The following is a 24,037-nucleotide window of genomic DNA, read 5'->3' on the forward strand; positions in this document are numbered from 1 at the left end:
AAAGATCGACCTAGGCACAATCCAACTGTTAATCGGTATCAGAAAAAGTAAGAGGCTAAGCCCGAGATCTCGGGTCGGAGTCCACTGCCAGTCTCCTGGGTCCGAATAAGAGGAATCTCGACCGCGCCTCGGGCCGGACTGCAGCACATTGGCGTAGGTTTTGGAAAGATGCAACCCGGGTCCATGCCAGGCCGGTTCTCGACAGAACCAGGTACACAGGAGCGCGATGCGCTGCGCTGCACTGCTACATTGACGAGCAATCCAAGCCACGACGGGAAGAGATTGCATAGCAGTTCGAGAAGGGCTAGAATACAATCGCCTCAGATGAAGTAAGTATTGACTTAGAGCTGATAAAAGATGGGAGAGGAGAAAAGCGGATGCGGCAAAGTAGTATTTAAATATCGACGAAAAAGCGTTTGATTTAAGCAGAGGAAGGTTTATCTCAAGATAATAGCGAACATGAGATAAGATGCAAGAAAATTGCCAAAGGTAAACATCATCAGCATTGCCACGGCCAGCATGCAAAGAGATACTTCATCATGGACAGGAGCAAATGAAAAGGGGCCACGGAGATGGAGAATCAGGCCAAGAGCAAAGAGGTACAATCGCTTTGAAAAGTCAGAACATTCGCGTAAACATGCCCAGCAAAAGCAGTAAAGATAGAAAGGTGTGTAAACGGTTGAAGCTGATATCCAACCGTGATGGTCACTGGGAAGAAGGTTTCCAGCCCGGAAATGCATTTTGTCAGCCAGCCAGCCCCACCAAGCAACCAACGGCTTGGCCGGGAAAACGCGTCGGCGCGACTTGTAGAACCCCTCCACAAAGCCCTTTGGCCTTTGGGAAACCCACCCCTTTCGAAGGTCCTCAGCAGTCTACATCATGGACATCTCCGATATCCTTCACGACCTGAACGCAAACCATCATACCTACGAGGCCCCTTTTGCGGACGGCGACGACGAGTTCGGCCGGGGCAATGGCAACGGCAATGGCAGTGGCAGTGGCAAACCCTCCGGACAGGCAGATCTCCAAGCCCTCACACGAGCTTGGATCAACGAACGGGGGGCAGCTGAACTCCTTCCGTACGCCTCATTCCTACTCCCACGCCGTCGACGTCTTTCCTGGCTCAGCTAACAAACATCTCCAGCTGGCCCCGAGACGGCCTCATCGACCGCGCAACCAACCGCATCAAACAGCAGATCGAACTCGTCGAGCAAATGACGGGTGACATGAACCCCAAGACCAACTTCAGCCTCATCATAATCCAAACCGAAGTCGAGCGCTGGAAATTCCTCATCCGCTCCTTCCTACGCGCCCGCATCGCCAAAATTGACAAATACACCCTCTACTATCTGTCCCCGGAGCACTCCGACCGCTTGAGCGAGACGGAAATGGCGTATGCGACGAGACATCAGCAGTTATTGCACGGGCACTACTTGAGCAGTTTCCTCAGCAGCTTCCCCCCGAATCTGCAGAATTTAAATGATACGGCGGGAGGCATAAATATGATTGGGGGGCCGGATGTGGATGAGGGCGTGTTTGTGAGGGGATTGGGATCCAGAGATGTTGGGGGTGATGGGACCGTTGCTGTTCATGGGAAGGGGAGGGACGGGGATGGGGAGGTCGAGGTGGAGAGGGGTGAAGTCGTTATTGCCAGATGGTCGGATGTGAAGGACTTGGTGGAGAAGGGGGAGATGGAGTTGGTTTGAGTGTGTTCTGGCTACGAACCCAACCCAGCCCATCCCTCGCACCCCTCCTGCGATCCGAGTCTGCGATGCATACAGCAGTTTCCACGCCCAGCAATGACTCAACCTGACCGGGTCCTCGCGCGGCATGGTGGTACGCCCTTTGAGGTACTACTTTGTTACAAGCAGTCCACGCCGCAGCAGGTCAACTCCACAGTGCTCGAGACCCCTCTGCGGCTCATTCGAATGCTTCTATTGTGTCTGAATAATGCTGATCAAGCCCGAGACACAAGGCACCCATCCTCTCTTAACCTTCAAGGTGGTCCACTAAGAGAGCATTTGCGCCTATTTAGATGGCTTTGACTAGGGAAGCCAGCTTCACCACCAGGCCGACGGCGGCATGGAAATGGAGTTTCATCATCCACCTTGCCAATATCGGCTATGGGATCTTTGAAGGTGTATACATTCAAGAGCGCGTGGTGTGGCTGTTGTTGATTTTCAATAGGCACCATGACATTGCTAAGGGCGGAGCCGGGTTGGACGATGCGCGGATGATTGACACAAGTCAAAGGTCATAGAATTGGCAGCTAAACACAGACCCCGTCAGTATTATCGGTCGGGCACGCAGGCTGAAGTCGCTCCATGGCTATTCCGCTCAGTGTCTTTCCGAATGGGAATGCTTAATCGTAGTTGTACGTAATATATAGATTCCTAACACCCTTACATCCTGTCTCTAAATTGCCTCTCATAAACATACTGGCGCTGTGCCCCAGAACTGTATTCCGTACCTACGGAGAGTATACAGTACCTATTCAAGCTACAGCGTGCTGGCGGAAGTAAGCACTTCCGTTCCGAGGGTGTCACTGATAAGAATTTTTACGAGATGATCCTTGTCCGGAAGAGGAAAGTGTATGCCCGGCCCCAGCAAGCGCTTCGAAGTTCGAAGCCTTATCGAATTCTCTTGGAAGAAGTCGAGCTCTTAATTTACACTTCAAACTTGGACTTTACGGGGTATTTGATATCGCTTCGTTGAAAAAAAGGGCCGACAAAGCTTAATCGACTAAACGGGAGGATCAATATGGTGCAGCTAGGCTTCTTTCGGAAATAGAGTATAAATCGGTTTTCTTTTTTTTTGTTGGCAAGACTTTCAGCTTTTTTATTTTTAAGAACTCGATCCTTTGGGCAAATGAACGGGGCATCTTACAACCAGGGAAGAAGCTTGCTGTATACTTATGACAGTCTTTCGGACCCTCTCGACTAGACCTGTGCGCTTCGAATCCTGCAAGATTTGCCTGAAAAGCTTGCTACAACGTATTTGACCTCGACTTCTCCAGTCCAATCCGTTCCAAAGGCGTCGACATCTGCAGTTGGGATAAGGGCGTGTCTTTCGCTCCTGGTTTGCAATCCTCTGTTAATATTGCGAAAGCTTGGTCGCCCGTCAATATTGGGCTTGGAGACCACCCGAAAACCTCAGTCTGCATTCCGCTCACTCATCACCCAGTCGCAAGTGTGAAAATGGCTCAATCGACTGCCCCCGAAGATGCCGTTGGCGTTGACTCGTCTCTATCACCCACGACTTCCAATAAATCGAATTCAGAGGCCTCAAAAGCTAGCAAGATGTTGACTAACTTCACGCGGTCCAGACCCCCGGTGGGAATGTTCCACGCCGTTGGATCAGTGGCATCAAATATCCCAACCCTTCAGGATATCCAGAAAGGGAACTTCGAATCCGACGGCTGGTCCGGCCCCGGACAAAGAAGAAACAGCAATGCCCACCGCGACTCAGACCACCACGTCCTCCGCTTCCACCGTCACAAAACCTTCCGGGACCTCCCACCCATCACCGCAGAACCCCCCGTGGTCCTCCCGGAGAAGAAAGTCCCAGAGAAGAAAGAGTCCGAGGGTGTTGGCGTCGAAAGCATCTCGACTCCAACGTCCGAAGGAAAAACCATCACTGTACCTCACGACCCCTCCATCCCCTACGCAAATGGCTACCAATTCCCGCCCAAACACACCAAGCGGCAAGCAGCCCGCATCGCCCTCATCGGCTTCGGGCGCTTTGTCATCACCCCCATGGGATTCCTGCTCACGATCTACGCCCTCAACATCGTCGCTTGGGGCGCCATGCTCTTCCTCATCATCATCCACGCGACCCCGGCCATGGCGCACCCGAGCTGGGACTCGTGGGACAGCGGCGCCAAGACCTGGACCGAGATCAACTCGCAGATTCTGAATGCTCTGTTCTGCGTTACGAGCATAGGCCTGATCCCATGGCGGTTTAGGGACCTGTGGTTCTTGCTCATGTGGCGGTGTCGGGGGGATGAGGGAGCCTTGAGGAGGTTGGCCGGTATCCACAGGGACTGGTTTAGGTTGCAAGGAAGCCAGAAAGTGCCGGTTGAATGGGAGCCGAAGACGGATGCTCCTCCCGACGGTATACCTGAGTCTGCGCTATGTCTCCCTGTTGCCCTCTCCCCGGACCCACCGCTTACGGGCGAGCGCGCGCCGCCGACGGCCAAATACTGGCTACTGGATCTCGTGATCTGGGCTTTTGTGTGGAATACGCTCTTTCAGATAGTGCTGAATGGCCTGATGTGGGGGATGAGTAAGTATAACCGCCCGGGTTGGGCCGTAGGCTTGTTTATGAGCCTGGCCTGTATTGTTTCTGGTGCAGGCGGTTGGGTCATCTTTCAAGAAGGGAACAAAGTGAAGAAGGTCGAGGGCGTACCGGTTAGTGAGGAGGATCAGAAGTTACTCAGGGAGATGAGGGAGAAGGAAAAGGGAGAGGCCTCTGTTTAAACGCTCGATGATGTGGCGTTGGGCAAGGAAATCGAGATTCGGAAATCTGAGCGACAATCAGCAGGCGGTGACTACGTGAGGCTTTGGTACTGTTTTGGTACTGTATCGAAGTATCACAAGAGCCGAACTGCGCGTGGAGGAATGGAAGTACAATCCAAACAGCGGGCATTGTGATTGTGAGCTTCCACGAGCATGGCTCGTGAGGAAGGCAAAATATCAACCACAGCTCCTCTCGCTTCATGTTTTCTTCCTCGATTCGCATAATCTTTTTCTTTATTGCCGAGCTGGAAGCGTCTGTAACATTCAGAATCTGCAGTCTTTATCTGACTTTTGTTCCAATCATCGGTGTAGCTCACGAAAATGCTTCGCAAGTTTCATATTGTCTGAGCCATCATTGAGGAGTGATTCACGCCTTCAGGGTGGATGGCTAACCTCGCTGGTATGAATCCCATAGCGTCACTCATCCACGTACTTCAAATCATGTCTTGTCCTCTCAATTTGTAGAAAAGCCGAGCTTGACTTCAAACCCAGCACGTCTTCTCCATCCTTTATCATTATCATTACTATTTCACTTCCACATTTGGATCTGCGGCTAGAATTACATTACTGCGCCAGGAAGTCGAGAGCCATGTTAGATCATCCGATGCATATCCCAGACGCTGAGCTGGAGGCACAAATTAGCAGCTCATGTACTCAGGACCAGGCAGATCAGAGAGAAAGAGAAGAAGCGGTTAGCCCTGCCACCACTGCTGTTCATATTCCTCAGCGAACATACCACCATCCTACCGTCGCCTCCGAGACTGAATCCGCTTCAGTAGAAACCCGAGCAGGATCTACTCGCCATTCATCTCCGCGTCCTTACTCCGCACCAGGCATCTCGAGAATCCAGTCGGCATCACCCAGTGGACATTCTCGATCACCCCCGCGTGGAAGAAGTCGCGTTCGCGACTCAAGCCCTGGGCCTTCTTTGCCACTTCGCTCCTCAGTTGCCAGTATTATCCGGGGTGCTTGCATTTGTGGACACTGTCGGGCGGCTATACATTCTCGCTCTACCAGTCCCTTTCGGGATCACAGTGTTTTAAGTGACTGTACCGGCCCCCGTCGAAGCATGCTCGGGAATGCAGTCGAGAATGTCCCAGATGGTTTTGGAAACTTCTATCAGGACCGAAGCCAAAATATCTCGTACGGTTATTGTTGGTACACAGGTGTTTGATAGTACTATCAGCTTGGGTATTGGTTGTGTTGTTCATGTCTGGTATTGCTATACTGGTAGTGGCGGTCCCTTAAGGGGACCGCGGGCGCACGTGCCACCCTCACGTGCGAAGTCCACCACTACCCTCATCGTCCCTTCCATTCCTGTCCGCTGCATGGCTGGTATACTCCGACACTGGCAGTTCTTTACTTGTTGTAAGGAACGCTCTAATTATACTTATACAAATTCCTGCGTCCCGAAGTTCTACCGAACTTCTGACTTCCTTTGCTACTCCCGATCCACCTATCCCTTAATACGCACTTCTAGCGTGTTGCAGTCGATGAAGCTTTTTAAAGCTTTGTTCGGATTTGCTTTAGTCATATGATCAGCTGGGTTGCTTTTCCCGTCAATCTAGCGTATTTCGGCGATCTCCTTGCGCTCGTAAGATTGTCGTAAGGCTATTACATCGATCATGAGCCTCTTCTCTTTGGTTGTGCCGAGCTTTACTAAACACTCGTAGAGTGAGTAGGAGTCGGTAGCTACTACTATTAGTATCTTTGGTAACGAGAGCTGTTCGGTGATCTGATCTAAAGTGGTATTTAAGGCAATTGCAATGTCTATTCTAGCCACTATTCCGAGGATTTCTGAGGCTAAAACACTCTTGGTAACTCTCTTACTTTTGGTAGAGCTGTAATGCACTACGTTGCTTGTGACGTTGAAGGTCTCTTCGGTCGTACGTGTTTCGTTTCTTAAGATAATCACGTACCCAAGTTGGCTGGATAGATCCTTGTTGTTTGCAAAAGAGCTATCTACGAATACAAAAAGCTTGGCCAAGCGAAGGTCGATAGGAACGTATTTTAGCCTTTTGCCTTAGTTGCTGATCATCTATTAGAGGCACTTATTAAGGGCTGCCACCTCGTCTTTGCTAGGGTCTTTGTGCTGGGCTGCTATTAAAAGAGCAAATAAAGCTTTAGGTTGGCAAGTAGAAGCAATATATACTCCGCGTGCGCGCTGCTCGAGGTACTCTTGCTTGTAGTTTAGTTTATCGGAGACGAGAGCGAGCTTTTGGCCTTGCTGTTTTTGTGTAAGGAGCATAGTATCGTCTTTCTGTAGCTTTAAAATACAGCTATTGAACCTAATGTCGGTGGTATAGGTCAGCTTAGTCTCATCCTTGGCCTTTAAGCCGGCCTTTTTGAGTTCTGACCTCTCTTTGGCTGCAAATCGATCGTCGGCGAGGTAATAGGTGTCGTCTACTTGCATCCTTACGAGCTTAAACATGCTTTTCTTAATACAAATCAAGAGGCAAGGGTCGTAGGTCGAGGTGATTGTGGACAGCTTCTCTTTGTGATGGGTGTAGTATGTTGACCACTAAAAGGTACTTGCCTTAAGAATCCTATATAGTGCTCTGCGGATCTTTATGATTGTTCTTTCGGAGTAAAACTTTACTATTTCTTTCGGTAAGCGTGCTAGAATGAGCTTATTTAGTAAGTGATCGCTTTGAGTATAAGCTTGCGTAATATCACGAAGGTAGAAGGAAATTCCTAGCAGTGAGAGTGCTGGCGCTAGTGTAGTAATAAGGCGTTGGCTCGAGCGTTGTATAGCGGGGGATTGAGTAAGAATCACTTCTTTTCTTTCGTCGGCGAAAGCTTGTATAACGAGTCGTGACTTTTCGAATGGGGTTGCTGTTTTCTTGCCTTTAAGCTCGTTGACAAGACGAGAGCTAAAAATACGCTCTTTTGCGTGCTCCACAAGGTCGTATAAGATGAATTCAAATACGCTTTGTGCAATCAAGCCTTCGATCTCACGCTGCTATGAGTCTTCGAAAATCTCGCTAAGGGTGGTGATTATACTTTCGGCTCGTAGCTTCGTAGCTAGCTCTCGGTCTGTTTGCTTCTTCCGGGTTAGGAAGGTATCAACATTACTTGATATGGTAAGGAATTGCGCTAGCTCTTTAGCTTTCGTGCAATAACGCTCTGGAGGTCGTCTGTTTCTGCTACTTCGACGTGGCGCCTCTTCCACTGGTGGTCTTTCCTCTTCGGGACGCTCGTCGTCTTCCTAGGCAGTATTTTCTTGGTAATATGGCTTGACTACCGTAGCTTTGAATTGGACTGCTTTGTTATTGACTTGGACCGTGCACGTGTAGCCTTCTATCGCAATAAGGGTATAAGGGCTAGTCTATTGCGCGCGCTGGTCCCTTTTCTTTTCTTTCCATACTCTTACTTGGCTTTGCAAAGGGAGAGCTAGCGTCTTAATCGTAGAAGGTCCGTTGCGCATATTCAAGGCGTCTGCTACTTGTCTTACAGCTTGCAATCTTCTCACTTCCGACATAGCCTTTTTGATGGCTTCTGCTTTAGTAGTAGTAGAAGGGGCTGGTGGATCCAAGTGAGTCATGCGAGGGTAAGCACCAAATACAAGGAGAGTAAGTACCAAGCCTGCTAGCCCGGCGGTATCGTTGACGGCTTTGATTGCTATCTGCAAGATCTGTTCTTTAGTCACTTTTAAGTCTTGCATCTCCTCCGAGATGATCTCGTAAGCCCGTCGTAGAGGTTAGTAGTATCTTTCTACCTTTCTTACGCTATTGTAGGCTTCCGTAGGCATTTTACTGATGTCGATAGATATCATCTTGGCTAGACCGCGGAACTCAGCTGCTGCAAAGTTCGTTCTTGGGTCGTGAATAATCAAGTCGGGAGGACCGAAGTAGCTGTTAATCCAGCATTCTTTAAGCGCGTTCTAAGTAGTAATAGCCGACATGTCTTTTAGGAAGCGCCCAGCTTGAAAGGTGGTAGCTGAGTCGACGACGTGTAGTACTAGTCTGCCGTTTAAGTGCATTACGTCCACAATAATAGAGTAATTGAACTTTAAGTTATCTTTCAAAGTGAACTTGTATCGGCCCGGGGCTGCATTATGCATCTGACATTGATAGCAGAACCTCTCGATCTTCTTTAAGGTGTCAAGATCGACATCATCGTAACCGCTAAAGTCAAGAACCTTTTGCAAGCGTGGAATAGATAGGTAGCCGAATCTGCGGTGTAACTAGCGTAGTTCTCGTTCCGTAAGGTGCGCGTTCGCAAAAGCGTTTTTAAGTTATAGCATGAAGAATGGGTGGCCTTATTTACGAATTACTAGAATACGCTTGTTGCCTTGGACGAGCATATTGTCAAGATTGTTGTAATAGACCTAGAGTCGGTCCATATCCTCGAGTGAGATGAGGAAAGGGGTCTCTATATTGACAATGTAGAATTCGATGAGTTTAAGGGGTGTATCTACTATTACGGAGCTTATAACACGTGTAGTGTTGCCTCCGAACTTAATAGTATTCTTGTCGGCCGTTCCTCGGTTGATTCGAAGAAGGAGGAGCTTGCTCAAAGCCTTAACTTGTTGCTCTTTTGCAGTGGAGAGGTTGGCTGCTCTAGAATCGAGGATAAACCTTTAGAATTTATAAGCCGAGTATCGGTCGAGTAAAAAATGCTTTAAGGGAACGATATTCGAAGGTGGCTTGAATGGGTCGATAAAGGTAAAAGTGTAATAGGTTGCGTTCTTAAGCAACGCTACTATCAAGTGTTGGCCGTCAATAGTTCTTAATTTAGTAGAGAATTGGGTTGCGGCCGCTGATTGTTAATCAAGAGTGATCTGGAGTTGCTAGTCGAAGCCTTGTACTCCTTTAACTTGTACGAAGTAGTGAGTATACTCTTCAGGTCCCACGTCCTCCGTATAGTATTGAGCTTAGCGTCTTTAGTTATCGTAAGATTTCTTACGCTCTTCGCTACTATATTGTGTAGAGAAGTGATCTAGCTCGCCGCAAACAAAACAGCGTTTGTCAGCGCGGTCAGCACGGGTTGTTGCGCTTCCTCTTCCTCTGTTACTACCCCCGTAGTTGCCTCGATTTCCTTAGCCGCGACTGCTGGTCCGATCATTTCCTCCTCTGGTATAGCTTTTAAAGCCTTTATTGCTACTACCGTTGTAGCCACGGCCTCTATTGCCTCCACTGCCTTTGTACTGGCGGTCCACGTAGTAGACCTCGTCTTCGTATTGGTCTCTTGACTCGGTAGCATCGATAAGGTAAGCGGTGGAAGGTCTGGTCGTCGTAGTGGTAGCAATCGATGATCGTAGCTAGGAAACAAGGGCGGTAGTAGTAAGTGCGGGATTATACTGAGCAAACGCACATTTAAAGACGCTTTGTACGGCGCTCAAAATCACGTCTCTTAAAGCCTTATCGGAGTGATATTCGGGGGTCAAATTGCGCTGAATGAGAAAGAGCTTCTTGACTATCAGCGTAAGGCACTCCGCTTTATTTTTATCGGCGTTCTCTTTAAGACTCATTACTGATTGAAGTGTGAATGATCTCTATTCCGACAAGTACTTTTAGGCAGACTCCGGGACTTTAAACTTAGACTTTATAAATGCAGTCATCATCTAGAACTTTATGTCTTTGCCGTAGATATCAGTCATATAGTACTAGTGTGCCTCGTCCTTAAGCATCAAAGAGAAAGCTATTGCGTAGCCTACCTTATCGCCTTGAAAGATGCTTAAGCGTGTGCAGTTTTCATAGAAAATCTTGAGCTTGTCGGTAAAGACTTCGTATTCAGCGCTCTTATATTTCTTTTCTATATCCTGGTATACCTTCGAAAGGTCACCAATCTGTTTGACGTAGTCGCTAGTTCCTGCTCGAAGTGGTTTAGGTAATCTGACGTAAAGGGGGACGGTTATGTCAAGTGGTAAGAGGATTTGGTATTTAGCATTGATCTTTTCAGCAAGGGTTGGTACCGAAGTCGGGAAAAGACGTGTGGTTGGCAGGGCAGCGGGGCCTCGAGTGTTAGAAGGGTCACTTAATGGTGTGCGGTTGGTACTTGTAGCTGGCCCCTTTTGCTCGATTGTAGACTTAGTTGTAAGGTCGATTGCAGGTTCAGTTGTAGGCTCGATTGCAGGTGTAATAGCAAGTGCAGGTGCCGCCGGTGTAACAGTAGGTGCCGTTGTTGCTTTATCCTTGGCGTGCTGCTTCTGCTCAAGTGCTATTTTCTTAGCCTCCTTGACCTCTTGTTCCGCGATGATCTTGTTCTTAGCATCCTTATAGACAGAAGTCTATGGCTCTAGCTCGTCTTCTTAGCTTAAGGCGTGGAAGATTGATGCTTAAGAGATACTTTTAGCTGGTCTGACCTACACTCTACTCATCACGAGGTGTTCTCGGAGCTAGCGGCAGATCGATCGGTGAGCGTGTCTCTATATCTTAGTCGTCTATCTATTAAAATCTTGTAAGAAGATCTCGAAAAGGGACTCTCTTTGCTTGCCATTGTACGTGTCTCTGTAGCTTTCCAAACACATGGCGATGTAGCTATTGATTGTAGGGGGGTCTATAACTTGGGCGGGGTCAGTAGGGTCAAAGTCATATCCCCAAGTGAGGGGGTTGATCTGGCACTCTAGTCTTGGTGGTACAGGTCTAGCTGATACGTTCGGTGTGGCCGAATGGACGGACATATTGGCAGCGAATTCGTGTGTGAGGGAGGGAATTCGTAGTAGTTGAAGGTGAGAGGGTGTAGTAGATCTGCTGGCCTGTCAGCCAAGAAAACAGTTCTCTGAAAAAGGTAAGAATCGTGCTCGCAAGGAGTTGTCCGCTTCTTAGATCTTTCGCGCGTGATAGACGCAATCGATTCCCGTAAAAGGGTTGTTCGATTCTCGATTCCTGGCCGAAAACGGTGGTAGGTATCGTTAGCACAAGATGAAAGGCGAAGTTAGTAAAAACTCTCCAGACTTAATCTTATCTCTTCTAGACCTTGCGAATCTGTGGTTTATTCAACCACTGATCAGTGTTGGTACATAGGTGTTTGATAGTACTATCAGCTTGGGTATTGGTTGTGTTGTTTATGTCTGGTATTGCTATACTGGTAGTGGCGGTCCCTTAAGGGGACCGCGGGCGCACGTGCCACCCTCACGTGCGAAGTCCACCACTACCCTTATCGTCCCTTCCATTCCTGTCCGCTGCATGGCTGGTATACTCCGACAGTTATCATAGCCGGGCTCTTGTCTGGACGGGCCTCTCTTCATGCTACCCTGTGCCCGCATATCCTCCTTCCAATCATCACTTTGAGATACCGTCTTGTTCCACCTCTCAGTCTTCAAGCTCCTACAGAACCATTGCTTGGGGTCAAGAAGAGCTTGAGAGAGAGCTCGAGACATCCGTCTTGGACGCTTGTCGCTCCGGCAGGGGTTGGGATGCACTTTGTCCCGAGTTTAGGCGTATCCACCAGTGGGACGTCGGAGAAGTCCACGCTCACTGCACGCAAAATGCAGACTGTCCGTTCAAAAAGAGCTACATCGAAGCCGTGTCCCAGATCACAGCCGACGGGAAACTCATCCGATTCATTCGTCCTGCCGTATACCCTGCCATCTCTCAAGCCCATCTCCTCGGCCGCCACGAGCAGTGCACATGTCCCATTACCCGCACCGCTCCAGGAATGCCCCCAAGCCGCCCGGACCACGAGGAGATATTCGAAAAGCTCCCATTCGACACTCCGAGAGTGAAGAGGCTACACGACGACAGGTACCTCCTGCTCGACCACCCCCTGCGCGTCTGGACCGTCCTGCAGTCTCCCAGAGCCACGTACGACGATGCCCAACTAGGCGATCTGAGTCTACCGTCCGTCATCGCATCAGGTACCCTAACTCCCTTCCCAGCCGGCACCTCGATGCCCCTCGCGGGCATCACCTGTCCCTGCTACGACGAGGTGCATGGCTCCGGCGCCGCGCTCAAAGCCCAAGCCGAGCTTGCTTCCTGTCTTGTTGCTGCTGCTGCTACCTCTCACCCCTCCGCAATTCTTGATACTCCCAACAACAACAACACAGCCGAAGCATCCACACACCCCTTCGCCAAAGCCCGCGCGGCGATCGCGAGGCGGTACCGCGCCGCATTCCCGTGGCTGGACCCAGTCGCTCTCGCCGTAAAGGTCACGCAGGACTGCTATAACCTCGCGGACGAATACGAGGATGTCCTGCGGGGGAGCATCTCGGATGACGAGATCATTGCGTTCTACGCCTCTGAGGCGTTTGCAGCCGACGGATGCCACGAAGATGTCGAGCGCGAGGAGAACGAGCGCCAGAGGCATGCAGACCCAGGCGGGGGAGGAGGAGAACACGACCGCGATGTTTTCTGTGCCGGCGCTGTCGTCGCCCTGGAGCACAAGTACGCGCATGTATACCCGTGGATGTCGCCCCGGTTCGTCAGCGATACGGCGGCCAGTGATGCGCGGTGGTTGCAGAGTCAGGCGCTGGCTAGGGGGCCGGAGAAGCGGCTGCTGGCTGACGGGCAGATTATCGGCTTCTTTGGGGCTGAGAAGTGGGAGTGATGGAGTTCTTAGAATCTCATGTTTGGGGGGTGTACTTAGTCGGTAGGCTATTTTAACAAGCGATGACATTGACATTTTCCGCTTTTCCCAAGCGTTGCGAAGCGTTGGTTTATTTAATATCGCACCTGTGAATTTATCATAGAAACAGAGGAGTATGTTAACATCTCTTCCATCCTGCTGTCGTCCGCCTAACTCGTGATTCTTTCTAAGTACTGATCTAGGAGATCCAATAAAGTTTCTGAGGTTTCCCATTATCAGCGCGGGCAGAATCCAATGCTGCGTAAAGCATCCTACAACCAAACTGTTCATGTCAACACAGAAGATCGCTTAGTAGCGACCCCTGTTTACGAATAGCGCCTAACCATTTAAGCCGCCGCCGACTTATCAACTGTTTACTTCCAAGCTCTTCAAGCTAGAACAGCTTGACCGGCATCAGCTTACAAATTTTTCAACGGCCTGAAGATCCCATTACAAAGATGAAGACATCACTAATCCTAAGAAAAAAAAGATTCTTAGAAACCTAATTTCACCGGCATGCTGTTGTCCCCAATCCCCCCCCCCGTGCGTATTTCGCGTTCCATTAATCAAGACCTCACTAACCGGTCGAATAACGTAACTTTTCGCCAAATCCCGATCCTTAGAATATGCTACTAGATATTATCAGTAGTAGTTATTAGCGCTATAAGAAAGATACCGATTTCTTCCTTTCCTGGCTTTATGAACGAGCTACCTACCTCATGCGGTGACCGTCCTCATTGAGCTCCGACAGTCGAAGACATAGAAGACGAGGATGAGGATGAGGAACAGTGATCTGGCGGAAACTGCTCCGAGGAAGAGCTTGAAGACGGCAGATACCAAACTCGCACTGGTTACGTACAATCATAAACACCGACAAAATCCACACCGAGACACTTGCGAAGCAGTCAAACACTGCTAGGAAACATATCACGTCTATAGAGGAGTTTGTCACCTAAGCACGTGTCATCGCAGAATCCTTGAGCCCGAGCCCTGAAGCCTAGGTCCCGGTGCTTGCCCAGGTTCCTGTCACGCTCCCCCTCAGTCCCTTCGTATGCTTCGAAACACACGAAAAATTCCGAGGAAGATATCTATGAGATGGGGCTTTGGAGAGAGGCAGATCTTCAGTTTGTCGTCTATTGTTTTTACGAATATTTGCATAAGCTTGAAGAATTCCTGCGCGGCACTTGGGCTGAGGCTGGAAATGGAAGGATCATAAGGCAGATGAGGAGAATTTCCACAAAGCGGGTATCATGGATGAATGTCTGGCATCTTCCTTTGGGAGCAGAAGGTTTAAAAGGCAGATGAAGAGAGTGTCCGGCAACATCATTTGGTCATTCTGCTTCGGAGTGCTGGGCATCCAATGCTTATAGCGAATTCGTAATTTCTAATGCGCACTTTTTATACTATACGCGCATGCGACAGTAGCCTTCGCTACAGCACTATGAATTGCTTTCTGGGGCTTTCTTGTATGTAACTCCTTAGCTTAGCACGTTGCCGTACCCCATGGGAGGTCCCAGGGCGGCAGGCTTCGCCTGCTACCCGCCCGACGTAAATAAATACAACAACAACAACAACAACAACAACAACTTTTTATACTATAGCGAAATGAAAGAGGTCGGCAAAGCAATTGGACTGACTTGAAGTACCCACTTAAATTTACTTATTTGACCCAGATCTAGTTTGTTTCTTGCTCTTAATCAAGCTACTTGCTTGGGTTGCAAGCAGAGACGGGCGGTTGTCCAAGTCACGTGTAAACGAGCTTGCTTTTTGTACATTAAGTAAGTTGATTGACCACAAACAATGGCCAAGGTCACTTTGCTGCTGCTTTTCCCGCAGTTTGATGATGGGATATATGGTCTCCGGTGCAAAATAAGCGTTGCATCCCGGAGTCAGTGTCCCTGGAAGCCCTCGCTCCCCTCCCTTATATTTAGCGACGCGCCAAGCATCGTGTAAACAAAAAAACGTCCGCTGCGACAAGATATCGAAAATGTCACGGCCTCGACGGATCAACTGGTGGGAACCAAATTCAGGTTTGTAAATGCTCGTTGCCAGCCGGGCGTTTGCATCGTGGCGTCCCTCTGCTGACCGTTCGCTGGCTTGTGTGATAACGAGGGGGCTACTACACCCACCTCGTTGGAGGTCACTGGCTGGTGGCATTATTGCCAAGGTATACATAGCATAAGTATCATTGAACTAATTCATAATGTAGAGGACTGCAGCCGGTAGCCTTGTTTTTGTTCTGGGCGTGGGCGTCACCTATATCGATTGCTTACTCGGGCAGCCAACTTCCGCATTCGAATTGGGTCTCGAGGGCGCCTGACATATTTAATGCAATATAGGTCTCATCAGAAGCCCTCTGGTTGATCAGGGCCGAGCATATGGGTCGAGCACTGGAATTCGGTTCACTGCTTTGAGGTGAATGCAGAACCTGGAGCAAGTGGCCCCTTATAAGGACTCGAAGAGTGCGAAGGCTGTAGAGCTTTCACAGTCCTACGATTGCTCTGAATACGTTGATTTTGTAGCATATCAGTGATAGAAGGAGCGCGTGCTGTACCACACTTGAAATTTTCCGCCTCACAGCTCAAAGTCCGCTCGCCGAGCTCATCCTTCACTTGCCATCTCCTGGTAGCCTTACAATAACAGTCTACCTATTATTTTCCAGAGCAGAGTTCTTTCTATGTTACCTGCACTAGAAAAACCAGCATCTTCCGAGTATTGAGTAAATGTCTCGTTGGCGCCTTCTTCAGCACAACCTCCAATCCCGAAAACACGTTCCCTCGACGCGTCGCTCGGCAACCAATCTTCAACCTTCAACCTTCAACCTTCAACCTTCAAATTTCAAACTACAAAATTTTAACTCGCAACAGCCTTTGCTTTTGGGATTCAGGAATATTGTACAAGATACATCTAACCCTACGATAAGATGTTCGAGCACATCAGAAACATCAAGGCCGATATCCAGGGCAGCCTTCGGGCGCGACGCCAGCCTGCCCGCGCACAATCCGCTCTCCCAACCCTGCGCGACGACAACTACGACGAGATGTTAGCAAATGCAGAAGCGCAAGAAGCACAAGACAAGCTGGATGCAACGATGGGCGTGTTTGCCCGATTCCGCCGCACCACGTCCTTGAAAGAGATCACCATCCCACCGATCAGTCGCACCAAGCCGCTGACCTTCACAAACCTCTTTGGTGCTTTGAAGAAGGACCCTGGGATCAGTTGCCTAGCTGTCGATGAAAGTAAGAAAGACAACAACAAAATGATCTATCTTTTTCATATTTGTAAAGAAGAAGAAGGAGAAACGTGAAAAACAGAGCTTTCCTGCTGACTTTTTTCGACTCGCGCAGACACCAGCAGCGAGTGCCAAGGCCCAGTGATCCGACCCTCTGGCGAGATCATCAAGCGCAAGCCCGTCACGCCTCCCCTGTCCGCGTTCAAGGTCTGCGACGTTCCCAAGTTCGACGTCCAGGCTCCACGGCGGAACCCGGATTCGGTGCACCTGGCCCGGTCCGTCCTGAAGCACCGCTACACCACCAAGTTCGAGATGGAAGGCTTCGAGCCGGCCAAGGGGCGCCTGCGCAGCGATTACTACTTTATGTGGGCTTCGGATGAGGAGTTGGAGCGCAAGGTCATGGAGGATATCATCTGGGTGCGGGAGCGGTACGCGCAAGCTGGGCGGGAGGAGCCGGATGACAATGCCGTCATTGCGTGGTACATGGAAGATAGTGATTTTTGACTAGCCGGACAGATATGGGCTATCAGGACGTTGCATGCTATAGATATGGTCTTTTACGAATGGTCTTGAGGGGGGTGTATGGGTTCTTCGTCACGCAGCTGGGAAAGCCTCTCTGGCGGAGGTTGATTCTTTGTCTCTCTGACTGGCTCTGCTTGACATTGAGGATAGGATAGATATCACGTTTGTTTGTGTATATGAACCTTGATTGACCTAGGGAAGCTTTGGGATGCTTTTCCAGGAGAGCACTTAAGCACCGTAAGATTACGCCTCCGCTTGCAACATCCTTAGGAGCTGGAAAATGGAAGGTCAAAATTTATAATTCCCAATAATTCTAAATATCTTCCTTCTTTCCAGGTTTGTATGGCCTCTACTCCTGTCTTGATGATTTTTGTTCGGCTTGAAAAGCGAGTCAGATAGCTCTGCCCTGTAAAGCAGTTTCCCAATGGCCTTGAAAACCCGTTATCAGAGGTGTCTCTCCTTGGCTATCATTCTCTTGAAAGCAAAGGCGAGCTCCTGATCGAACTAGTCAGCCACGTCGGCGTTAGAATCTCACGTGGCTAGCCCTAGTATAAAGACCGAACTACTCTTCGACCAGAATGCGAACTTCTCAACCTCACCCACCTATAGTCTAAGCATAGCGCGCACCCTCAAGGCGTGATCTTCTCGAACGATCCTTAGACCTCAATTTAATACAAAGTAAGATTTGACCGGAGTCGTGATTGCATTCCGTTTTATTAACTTTTGATAGGCCCGATCGCGCCCTATCGAAAACATCACCTGCTTTAGTTTCGACACGTCGGCCACCCATTTCGATGATCTCGAACCCGTACCTGCCTTTCTCGAAAAGCATCCATCAGAACAACATCCATCACCGATTTCACGCTATTTCCACTACAAAACAAAGCCAAGATGGGTAACTGCATTAGCGTCCTAGCTCGGCGTAGGGCGAAGGGCACCAAGCAGCATAAGCAGGCTAAGGTCAGCTTGGAGGACCTCCCAGCTCAAAAAGAAGGACCATACATGACAGCCAGCAACCAGGTCCGTGACGCCAACTTGGAGCAGGACGACTTAGATGAGATCCATGAAGCAGAGGAGTTTGAGAGTTTGAGAACCAAGCCCAAGACTGAGGCGTCAAGGCTGACTAGAGAGGGAATGGAAGACATCGCAGCCCGGAGCTACCTTCAGCCCAGGGTGGCACATGTGCGCTTGCACGAAAGCATGCACCGCCCCACCCCCGGCTCGACTCTGGAATCGCTCGTTAGCTGGGTCTGTGAGAGTGGTGGAGACATGCCCGAGAGTCCCTCTGCGCCCGAGATCGTCCCAATCAAAGGGGATGACGAGTTGCCGAGACCTCCTAGTAAGTCCAGTTTGCCCAGCCAGATATCCGTTCTGATGTTATGCTCGTGTGACTTTGCGGAAAGCTGACCTGCCGTAAAGTCGACCCGTCTCATGTTAAGAACTCAGCTGTCCCAGGCTGGGTTCTTTACGACAGTTCTCGCCCAAACGGCCCTTACTACTATAAAGGTCCCCCAAGACTTGGCTTGGACAGAGAGACTAACAAACTAAACCGAACATGGATGGCAATGTACGGACCAGGTAGAGAATAATACTCCTAAGGAACTTGCTGGGTTTGTCTTTGAGAAGAGTTCACCTTGTTGATGATTTGGCATTGCAGGATAGTTTGGTCGCGGATCTGGGACTGCCGAATGTGATCTCCGGGGACGGGTGCTTTGTACTTGATGTAGCCTCGGACCAAGATGGCCAGGTTGATTGATTTATTGCATTGCGGACCTGAATATGGCAATATGAAAGGGAATGGCTCTGTTTGTAGCTCAATCCAATGCCAGAGGGTAAAGACGGTAAAGACTGACCAGTGCTGCTTTTGTGTGCTTCCTTTGGCGCATGGCAGGAGGCTACCTGCATATTTCCAGGAACCCAGTTTGTAAGATCTGAGAGGGAATCCTTTCTCCCGAAAAGCTCAAATAGTGATCTTCCCATGGGCTTCTGATGATCTAATCCCCTCTTTTCTTTTCCGTGCAGCTGCTACGCAGCCAATATCTCAAGATGGCGAAGGAAAAGTCCCAGAAACATGGTGCTCCTGTTCCTGAAAGCCGCGGTCAAAACACTGCGCTCCCTCATGCACACACTGCGGATTCAGAGACCATTCTCACATTGTCCATGTCAGAGATGGCTCTCAGCGATGCCACCTCGAAGCCTCCAAAGGCTCAAAATCCCAAGAAACCGCGCAGAGATATCGTAGATCAGTTCCGTCGATACTTCGGCAACGAGAGCGAAGTTGCCAACTGGGTACGCCTGTGCCGCGATGTTGGCATTCAAGAGGACTTGAAAAGCATTAGACAGTGCAGGTTGGTGGGTACCCTCGACTCCAGGATGCAGGAAGACGAGGATTGACAGACCTCAGGCACTGAAAAACGTTTGGGTCAATATCTTTGATCTGATCGACGCCGTCGACGCCGAGAAGACTCCGCCAAAGCTCTTCAAGAATGAGCGTGCGCTGAGCAAGTACACGATGAATACAGGGAAGATATATCCAAAGCGGAAGGCCAAGGAAGGAGGTCCAGTTAGAGGGTTATTGGCACACATCTTTTGTCCTAAATGAGCTTGTTGGCAGGAATAGGCATGTACTTAACAGGAAACAAGAGGGAGCGGGAACCATGATTGAATAGGTAAATCTGGGCCATAGAAAATGAAATTCTGATTGGACTGGATAGTGGATCCGTGGAAATTGATTGCGTGAGAATGTGACACTTGTAGCATGGCAGCCAGAGAACAATCCCACTCTCATGAGTATCATCTTCCAACCACCAAGTGCGAGTAGCTTAGCTGTCCGCATCTTACGCAGAGAAGCAGCCTCGCTGAACGTTATTCTCTTTCTCGGTTCGATGTGATGCGGAAGAGGATGGATTACCTTCGCTGGCCCAAACCAATCGTGATACCCAGCAACAACATTCAGCCACTCATCAGGCACACTCTCAAACATAGGCCCCAGGAACACATGATTCAAACGGCGTAGCTCTCTTATTCTTCTCGACATTCTCCTTGGTCATTCGTCATTCAACGCACCAATATTATCTTTCAAATACTACCCTGTACGTCCACCAACGTCGAACGTTTTTGGAGTAATATATGCAAGGGCGGAGGCGATCATCGTAGCTTGGTTCTTATTGGCTGCTGTTACGACAACTGCTTGGGCTTTGAGTATAATTTCGGAGTGTTTGCCATTTTTGTATCCCTAAGCTGGGTCGCATTATTCTGAACGGTGTTCCGGAGAGACGAGCCAAGGCCCCATAACTACTAGATAATCATCGGATTGTTATCTCGTTCGAACTCCCTTGTGGTAGCAGAGAAATCCTCTGATAAACTGCCCCAGACCAGAGTGACGTACCTATGTAATGATATACTTTGGAGACAATTCAAGCGGGTTATCAGAGGCGCCGATGTACAGGAACTTCCCGGGTAAGTCACTGTTGGTGGGATATGGCATAAATCACGGCATATCTAGAGCAATCAAGAACCCTCAGATGAATGGATGCAAAGTACAAGAAGTATCGCATGTAGCAAGTATAGAAGAAACCTTCGGTGGTTGTTTTGGTAGGGAACCGCGCATATTGAGAATCTGAGCGAGCATGGTGAGCTGAGTATACGCGCGAGATAACTGCACAATGATCAGAAGAGCAGTACGCACGGCACTCGAAGAGAATAGAGAGCTACTGGAGACTCCTAAGTTGCTGGAATGTATCAGAAAAGCCGGGCATGGAGGGAGGTGATATAAAAGCTTCCCTCCCTTTCCGAAAATTCTCCGCTGCTACCCTCGCCGTCGACTGACTCTACCCGGCCGGCGAAATTTCACTAACTCCTACTTAAGTCATAACACGTCCACAACCTCCATCAACAAGGCGCCAGCACGAATGTAAGTAGCTTCCACTTCTCATATTCGCAACAGCACCTAACAGAGTTTCAGGATCCGATTTTCCGGCGCCTGAATTTCAGGCGCCCGAATTTCCGGCACCCCAAATCGACAGCGGAAGTCGTCCCGAGACTACGTCGGATAAAAAGTAAACCCCATTTGGATCGGAGGTGTTTCTTCTCTCAGCTCTATGAGCTGAGAGTTTCTTTTGGTATTTTTGGCACTTTTTTTTTTCCTTTTTTTTTGTTTTTCTTTTTTTTTCTTTTTTTTTCTTTTTTTTCTTCAAATTACCAAATTTTTTGTTCGAGGTTGGACCAGAGGGATGATGTCGACGGGGAACGGGACAAGACAAGATAGGAGCTGAAGAAATTTGAGATTGAATTGGTTGAGGAGAGATTTTAAATTCCTACCCACAGGATCACGCATTATCTGACGGTGGCAGAAAAAGGAGGCTTCTAGCCCGGCTTGGAGGTACGGGATATTGATGAGATGAATGAATTTGAGAGATGTAGTGAAAATAAGGTGTGGCTAATAAAGCTCGGGCCAGGCCAAACGATGACCCCTGTCAAAATTATCCAGAATATTTGGAACTTTTCTCCCGGGCGACAACCTCACCACCCTCACACACCCATACGATGCCGGCCAGACAACGATCCAAAAAGCTGGTTCCCAGTCGCGAAGCAGAGAATGGCTCTGCGCCAGAAGCAGAGCTGCCACAGGAAGACAGTGGCAGCGAGGTTGAGAGTGACAATGAGAGCGTAGAAGCCATGGAGAAGGATGAGGAGGAAGAGGAGCTGGACAGACTGGTGTTTGGAGATGTGGCGGGGTTTCAGCATATGTTGGGGCAGGGAATGGATGTGGACTCGGAGGGATCAGACAGAGAGGTCGGCGAAGAAAGCTCGGATTCTGGAGGACTCGAGCACGTTCAGGATGCCGATGTATGTTTTCTTGCCTGCAATGGTCGCAAATGGAGCTGACAGGCATCCTAGCTTTTTTTCATGGACTCGGGTCCAGCTGCAGGTGATTTCAGTGCTTTGCTATTACATCAGCCCGGAAAGGCAGAAGACGAGCCAGCGTGGGAAGACAGCGAGGACGAGCGACTGACGGTATCGCTTGCTGGGAACTCACGGCTACGAAAACTCCGGGTCAACGAAGGGGAAGATATCATAAGTGGCGGAGAGTACTCGAGAAGGTTGCGGATGCACTTTGAACGCCTGAACAATGTACCGGACTGGGCGCAGACGCAACGGCCTGCAAAGCGCCGTCGCAGATCGTCAGCAGGCTCAGACTATTCAAATTCCTCGAACGGGATGGATGTGGACAGCGAGGATCTCTCGACTTTGCCCCTGGCCCGCCTCCTCCAGAGCGCTAGATCTCTGACAAAGACCCCAGTCAGCTCAGCAAAACGCGCGAAGCTTCGCCCAGAGGTCCTAGATATACAGCAGACACGATCGATTCCCGGCGCACAATCTGCCCCTGTTACCTCGCTCTCTTTCCACCCCGAGTACCCCATACTTCTCTCTTCTGGCGCAGAATCTACGCTCTATCTTCACCACATCGATCCGACCGCACACCCTACTCCCAATCCACTCCTCACCGCCATCAAAGTGGGCAATACCCCACTTCACACATCTGCTTTCCTAGATCCGGCGGGAGAGAAGATATTCTTTTCGGGACGCCGACGATACTTTCACATCTGGGATCTCCCATCTGGCACGATCGAGGCTGTCACCCGAGTCTACGGGCAAAAAGACGAGCAGAAGACAATGGAGAGGTTCAAACTCAGTCCGTGCGGCCGGTACATGGCGCTTGTTGGATCCTCGAAAAAAGGAGGTGGTGTGATCAACATATTAGACGCAGCAACGACGCAGTGGATCGCCTCGATGCGGATAGAAGGGGCCAACGGCGTGGCGGATTACGCGTGGTGGAGGAACGGCGAAGGATTAACGGTCGTCGGCAAGGGAAGCGAGGTGGCCGAATGGAGCATCGCCTCCCGATCTTACGTCGCCCGATGGACCGACGACGGCCATGCTCCCACGGTGCTCACCCTGGGCGGCGCGAACGGACCGCAGGCCCTGGGCGGCGACCGCTGGGTCGTCATCGGTTCCCAGAGCGGCATCGTCAACATCTACGACCGGAGGACCTTCGTCTCCTCCGTCTCGGATGACCACAACAACAAAAATACGAAGAACGCCGTTGTTGCCATCCCGCCGCGACCCCTGCCCAAGAAATCCTTCGACCAGTTCACCACGCCCACGAGCACCCTCGCCATCAGCCCCGACGGCCAGATCCTGGCCTTCAGCTCCCACGCGAAGAAGGACGCCCTGCGCCTCGTCCACCTGCCCAGCTGCACCGTCTACCGCAACTGGCCGACGGACAAGACCCCCCTGGGCCGCATCACCGCCCTGGCCTTTGGCAGGCGGAGCGATCTGCTGGCCGTGGGGAACAAGAATGGGAAGGTCCGCATGTGGGAGATTAGAGCTTGAGTTGGGTTGCTAGGTAGTGGTAGTTGCTAGGTAGTGGTAGCTAAGTGGTAGTTGAGTGGTAGTTAGTTAGTCTACGAGAAAAAGAAATTAAAAAAAAAATCGAAAAATGAGAATTGGAACTGGAATTGGAACTGGAATTGGAACTGGAATTGGAATTGGAATTGGAATTGGAATTGAAAAAGACGTCGTCTGTCCATGGGCGTGATGGACTGGGCAGTAAACAGAAAAGTACCATGATAACCCCGGATAGATACCGAGAGAAAAGAAGAGTAGGCTAGGTAGAAAGAAAGGAACTCAGCCTGATGGTTTCTTCATTTCACGTCTACTACCTACCTATGTAATTCATTTCACGTGTGTACTGTACGTACCATATGGCAAAACCAAAGACCAAAGACCAGAGACCAGGCAGGAGCCCCGACTACCCACCTAGGTATGTATACACGAGCTGTGCTCGCACCAGCCAATTCTTTCATTCATTCATTTATTCATGATTATATCTCATCCGTGTGAGGAGCCGCGATGGAGCGAATCTCATCGTCAGTCTTGCTTGGAATTATGCACACCCCTTCCATGCCCTCCTTGCCCATGAGTATCCCCATCGTTATGTACGTGTACGCCCCCCATTCCATCCACCTTACCCCCCCTCCCAAATTATGACATTTGAAAAACGCCATCATAACCCATCCCATCATGTCCATCCTATCTTCCAGTGTCCAGTGCATGACCCAAGGCCAGACAAAAAAAAAACTCCGTCGTAGAGCCCAGACCCAGACCCGGAGCAGAAACCCAGAGCGCAATCTTCGTCATATTTATCATGTCCATTCGTTTGCGTCGTTACAATCATGAAAAGGCTCGGCCAATC

General features: G+C 49.9%; 6 protein-coding genes across 6 annotated transcripts; all 6 read left to right on the top strand.

Annotated features, from left to right (window-relative positions):
* Positions 1–879: 879 nt before the first annotated feature.
* L3040_006387 (uncharacterized protein) lies at positions 880–1,706 on the top strand (the record flags this gene model as incomplete). The annotated part of the gene is made up of 2 exons (XM_007289173.1): positions 880–1,079; positions 1,145–1,706. The coding sequence occupies 2 exons, from the start codon at positions 880–882 to the stop codon at positions 1,704–1,706; spliced, it is 762 nt and encodes a 253-aa protein (XP_007289235.1).
* A 1,491-nt stretch (positions 1,707–3,197) lies between these two features.
* L3040_006388 (uncharacterized protein) lies at positions 3,198–4,478 on the top strand (the record flags this gene model as incomplete). Its single annotated transcript, XM_007289174.1, has 1 exon — positions 3,198–4,478. One exon carries the CDS (start codon positions 3,198–3,200, stop codon positions 4,476–4,478), a length of 1,281 nt encoding a protein of 426 aa, XP_007289236.1.
* A 7,641-nt stretch (positions 4,479–12,119) lies between these two features.
* On the top strand, positions 12,120–13,007 carry L3040_006389 (uncharacterized protein; the record flags this gene model as incomplete). Its single annotated transcript, XM_007289177.2, has 1 exon — positions 12,120–13,007. The coding sequence occupies one exon, from the start codon at positions 12,120–12,122 to the stop codon at positions 13,005–13,007; it is 888 nt and encodes a 295-aa protein (XP_007289239.2).
* A 2,941-nt stretch (positions 13,008–15,948) lies between these two features.
* L3040_006390 (uncharacterized protein) lies at positions 15,949–18,535 on the top strand (the record flags this gene model as incomplete). The annotated part of the gene is made up of 4 exons (XM_066154091.1): positions 15,949–16,264; positions 16,400–16,736; positions 17,510–17,546; positions 18,437–18,535. 4 exons carry the CDS (start codon positions 15,949–15,951, stop codon positions 18,533–18,535), a joined length of 789 nt encoding a protein of 262 aa, XP_066011078.1.
* Positions 18,536–18,825: 290 nt separating this feature from the next.
* L3040_006391 (uncharacterized protein) lies at positions 18,826–19,381 on the top strand (the record flags this gene model as incomplete). Its single annotated transcript, XM_066154092.1, has 2 exons — positions 18,826–19,131; positions 19,184–19,381. 2 exons carry the CDS (start codon positions 18,826–18,828, stop codon positions 19,379–19,381), a joined length of 504 nt encoding a protein of 167 aa, XP_066011079.1.
* Positions 19,382–21,324: 1,943 nt separating this feature from the next.
* L3040_006392 (uncharacterized protein) lies at positions 21,325–23,175 on the top strand (the record flags this gene model as incomplete). Its single annotated transcript, XM_007289181.1, has 2 exons — positions 21,325–21,627; positions 21,679–23,175. The coding sequence occupies 2 exons, from the start codon at positions 21,325–21,327 to the stop codon at positions 23,173–23,175; spliced, it is 1,800 nt and encodes a 599-aa protein (XP_007289243.1).
* Between the last annotated feature and the right edge of the window lie 862 nt (positions 23,176–24,037).

This window comes from Drepanopeziza brunnea, assembly GCF_022702325.1.
Source record: "Drepanopeziza brunnea f. sp. 'multigermtubi' strain 214-2 chromosome Unknown ctg11, whole genome shotgun sequence".
NCBI lineage: Eukaryota > Fungi > Ascomycota > Leotiomycetes > Helotiales > Drepanopezizaceae > Drepanopeziza > Drepanopeziza brunnea.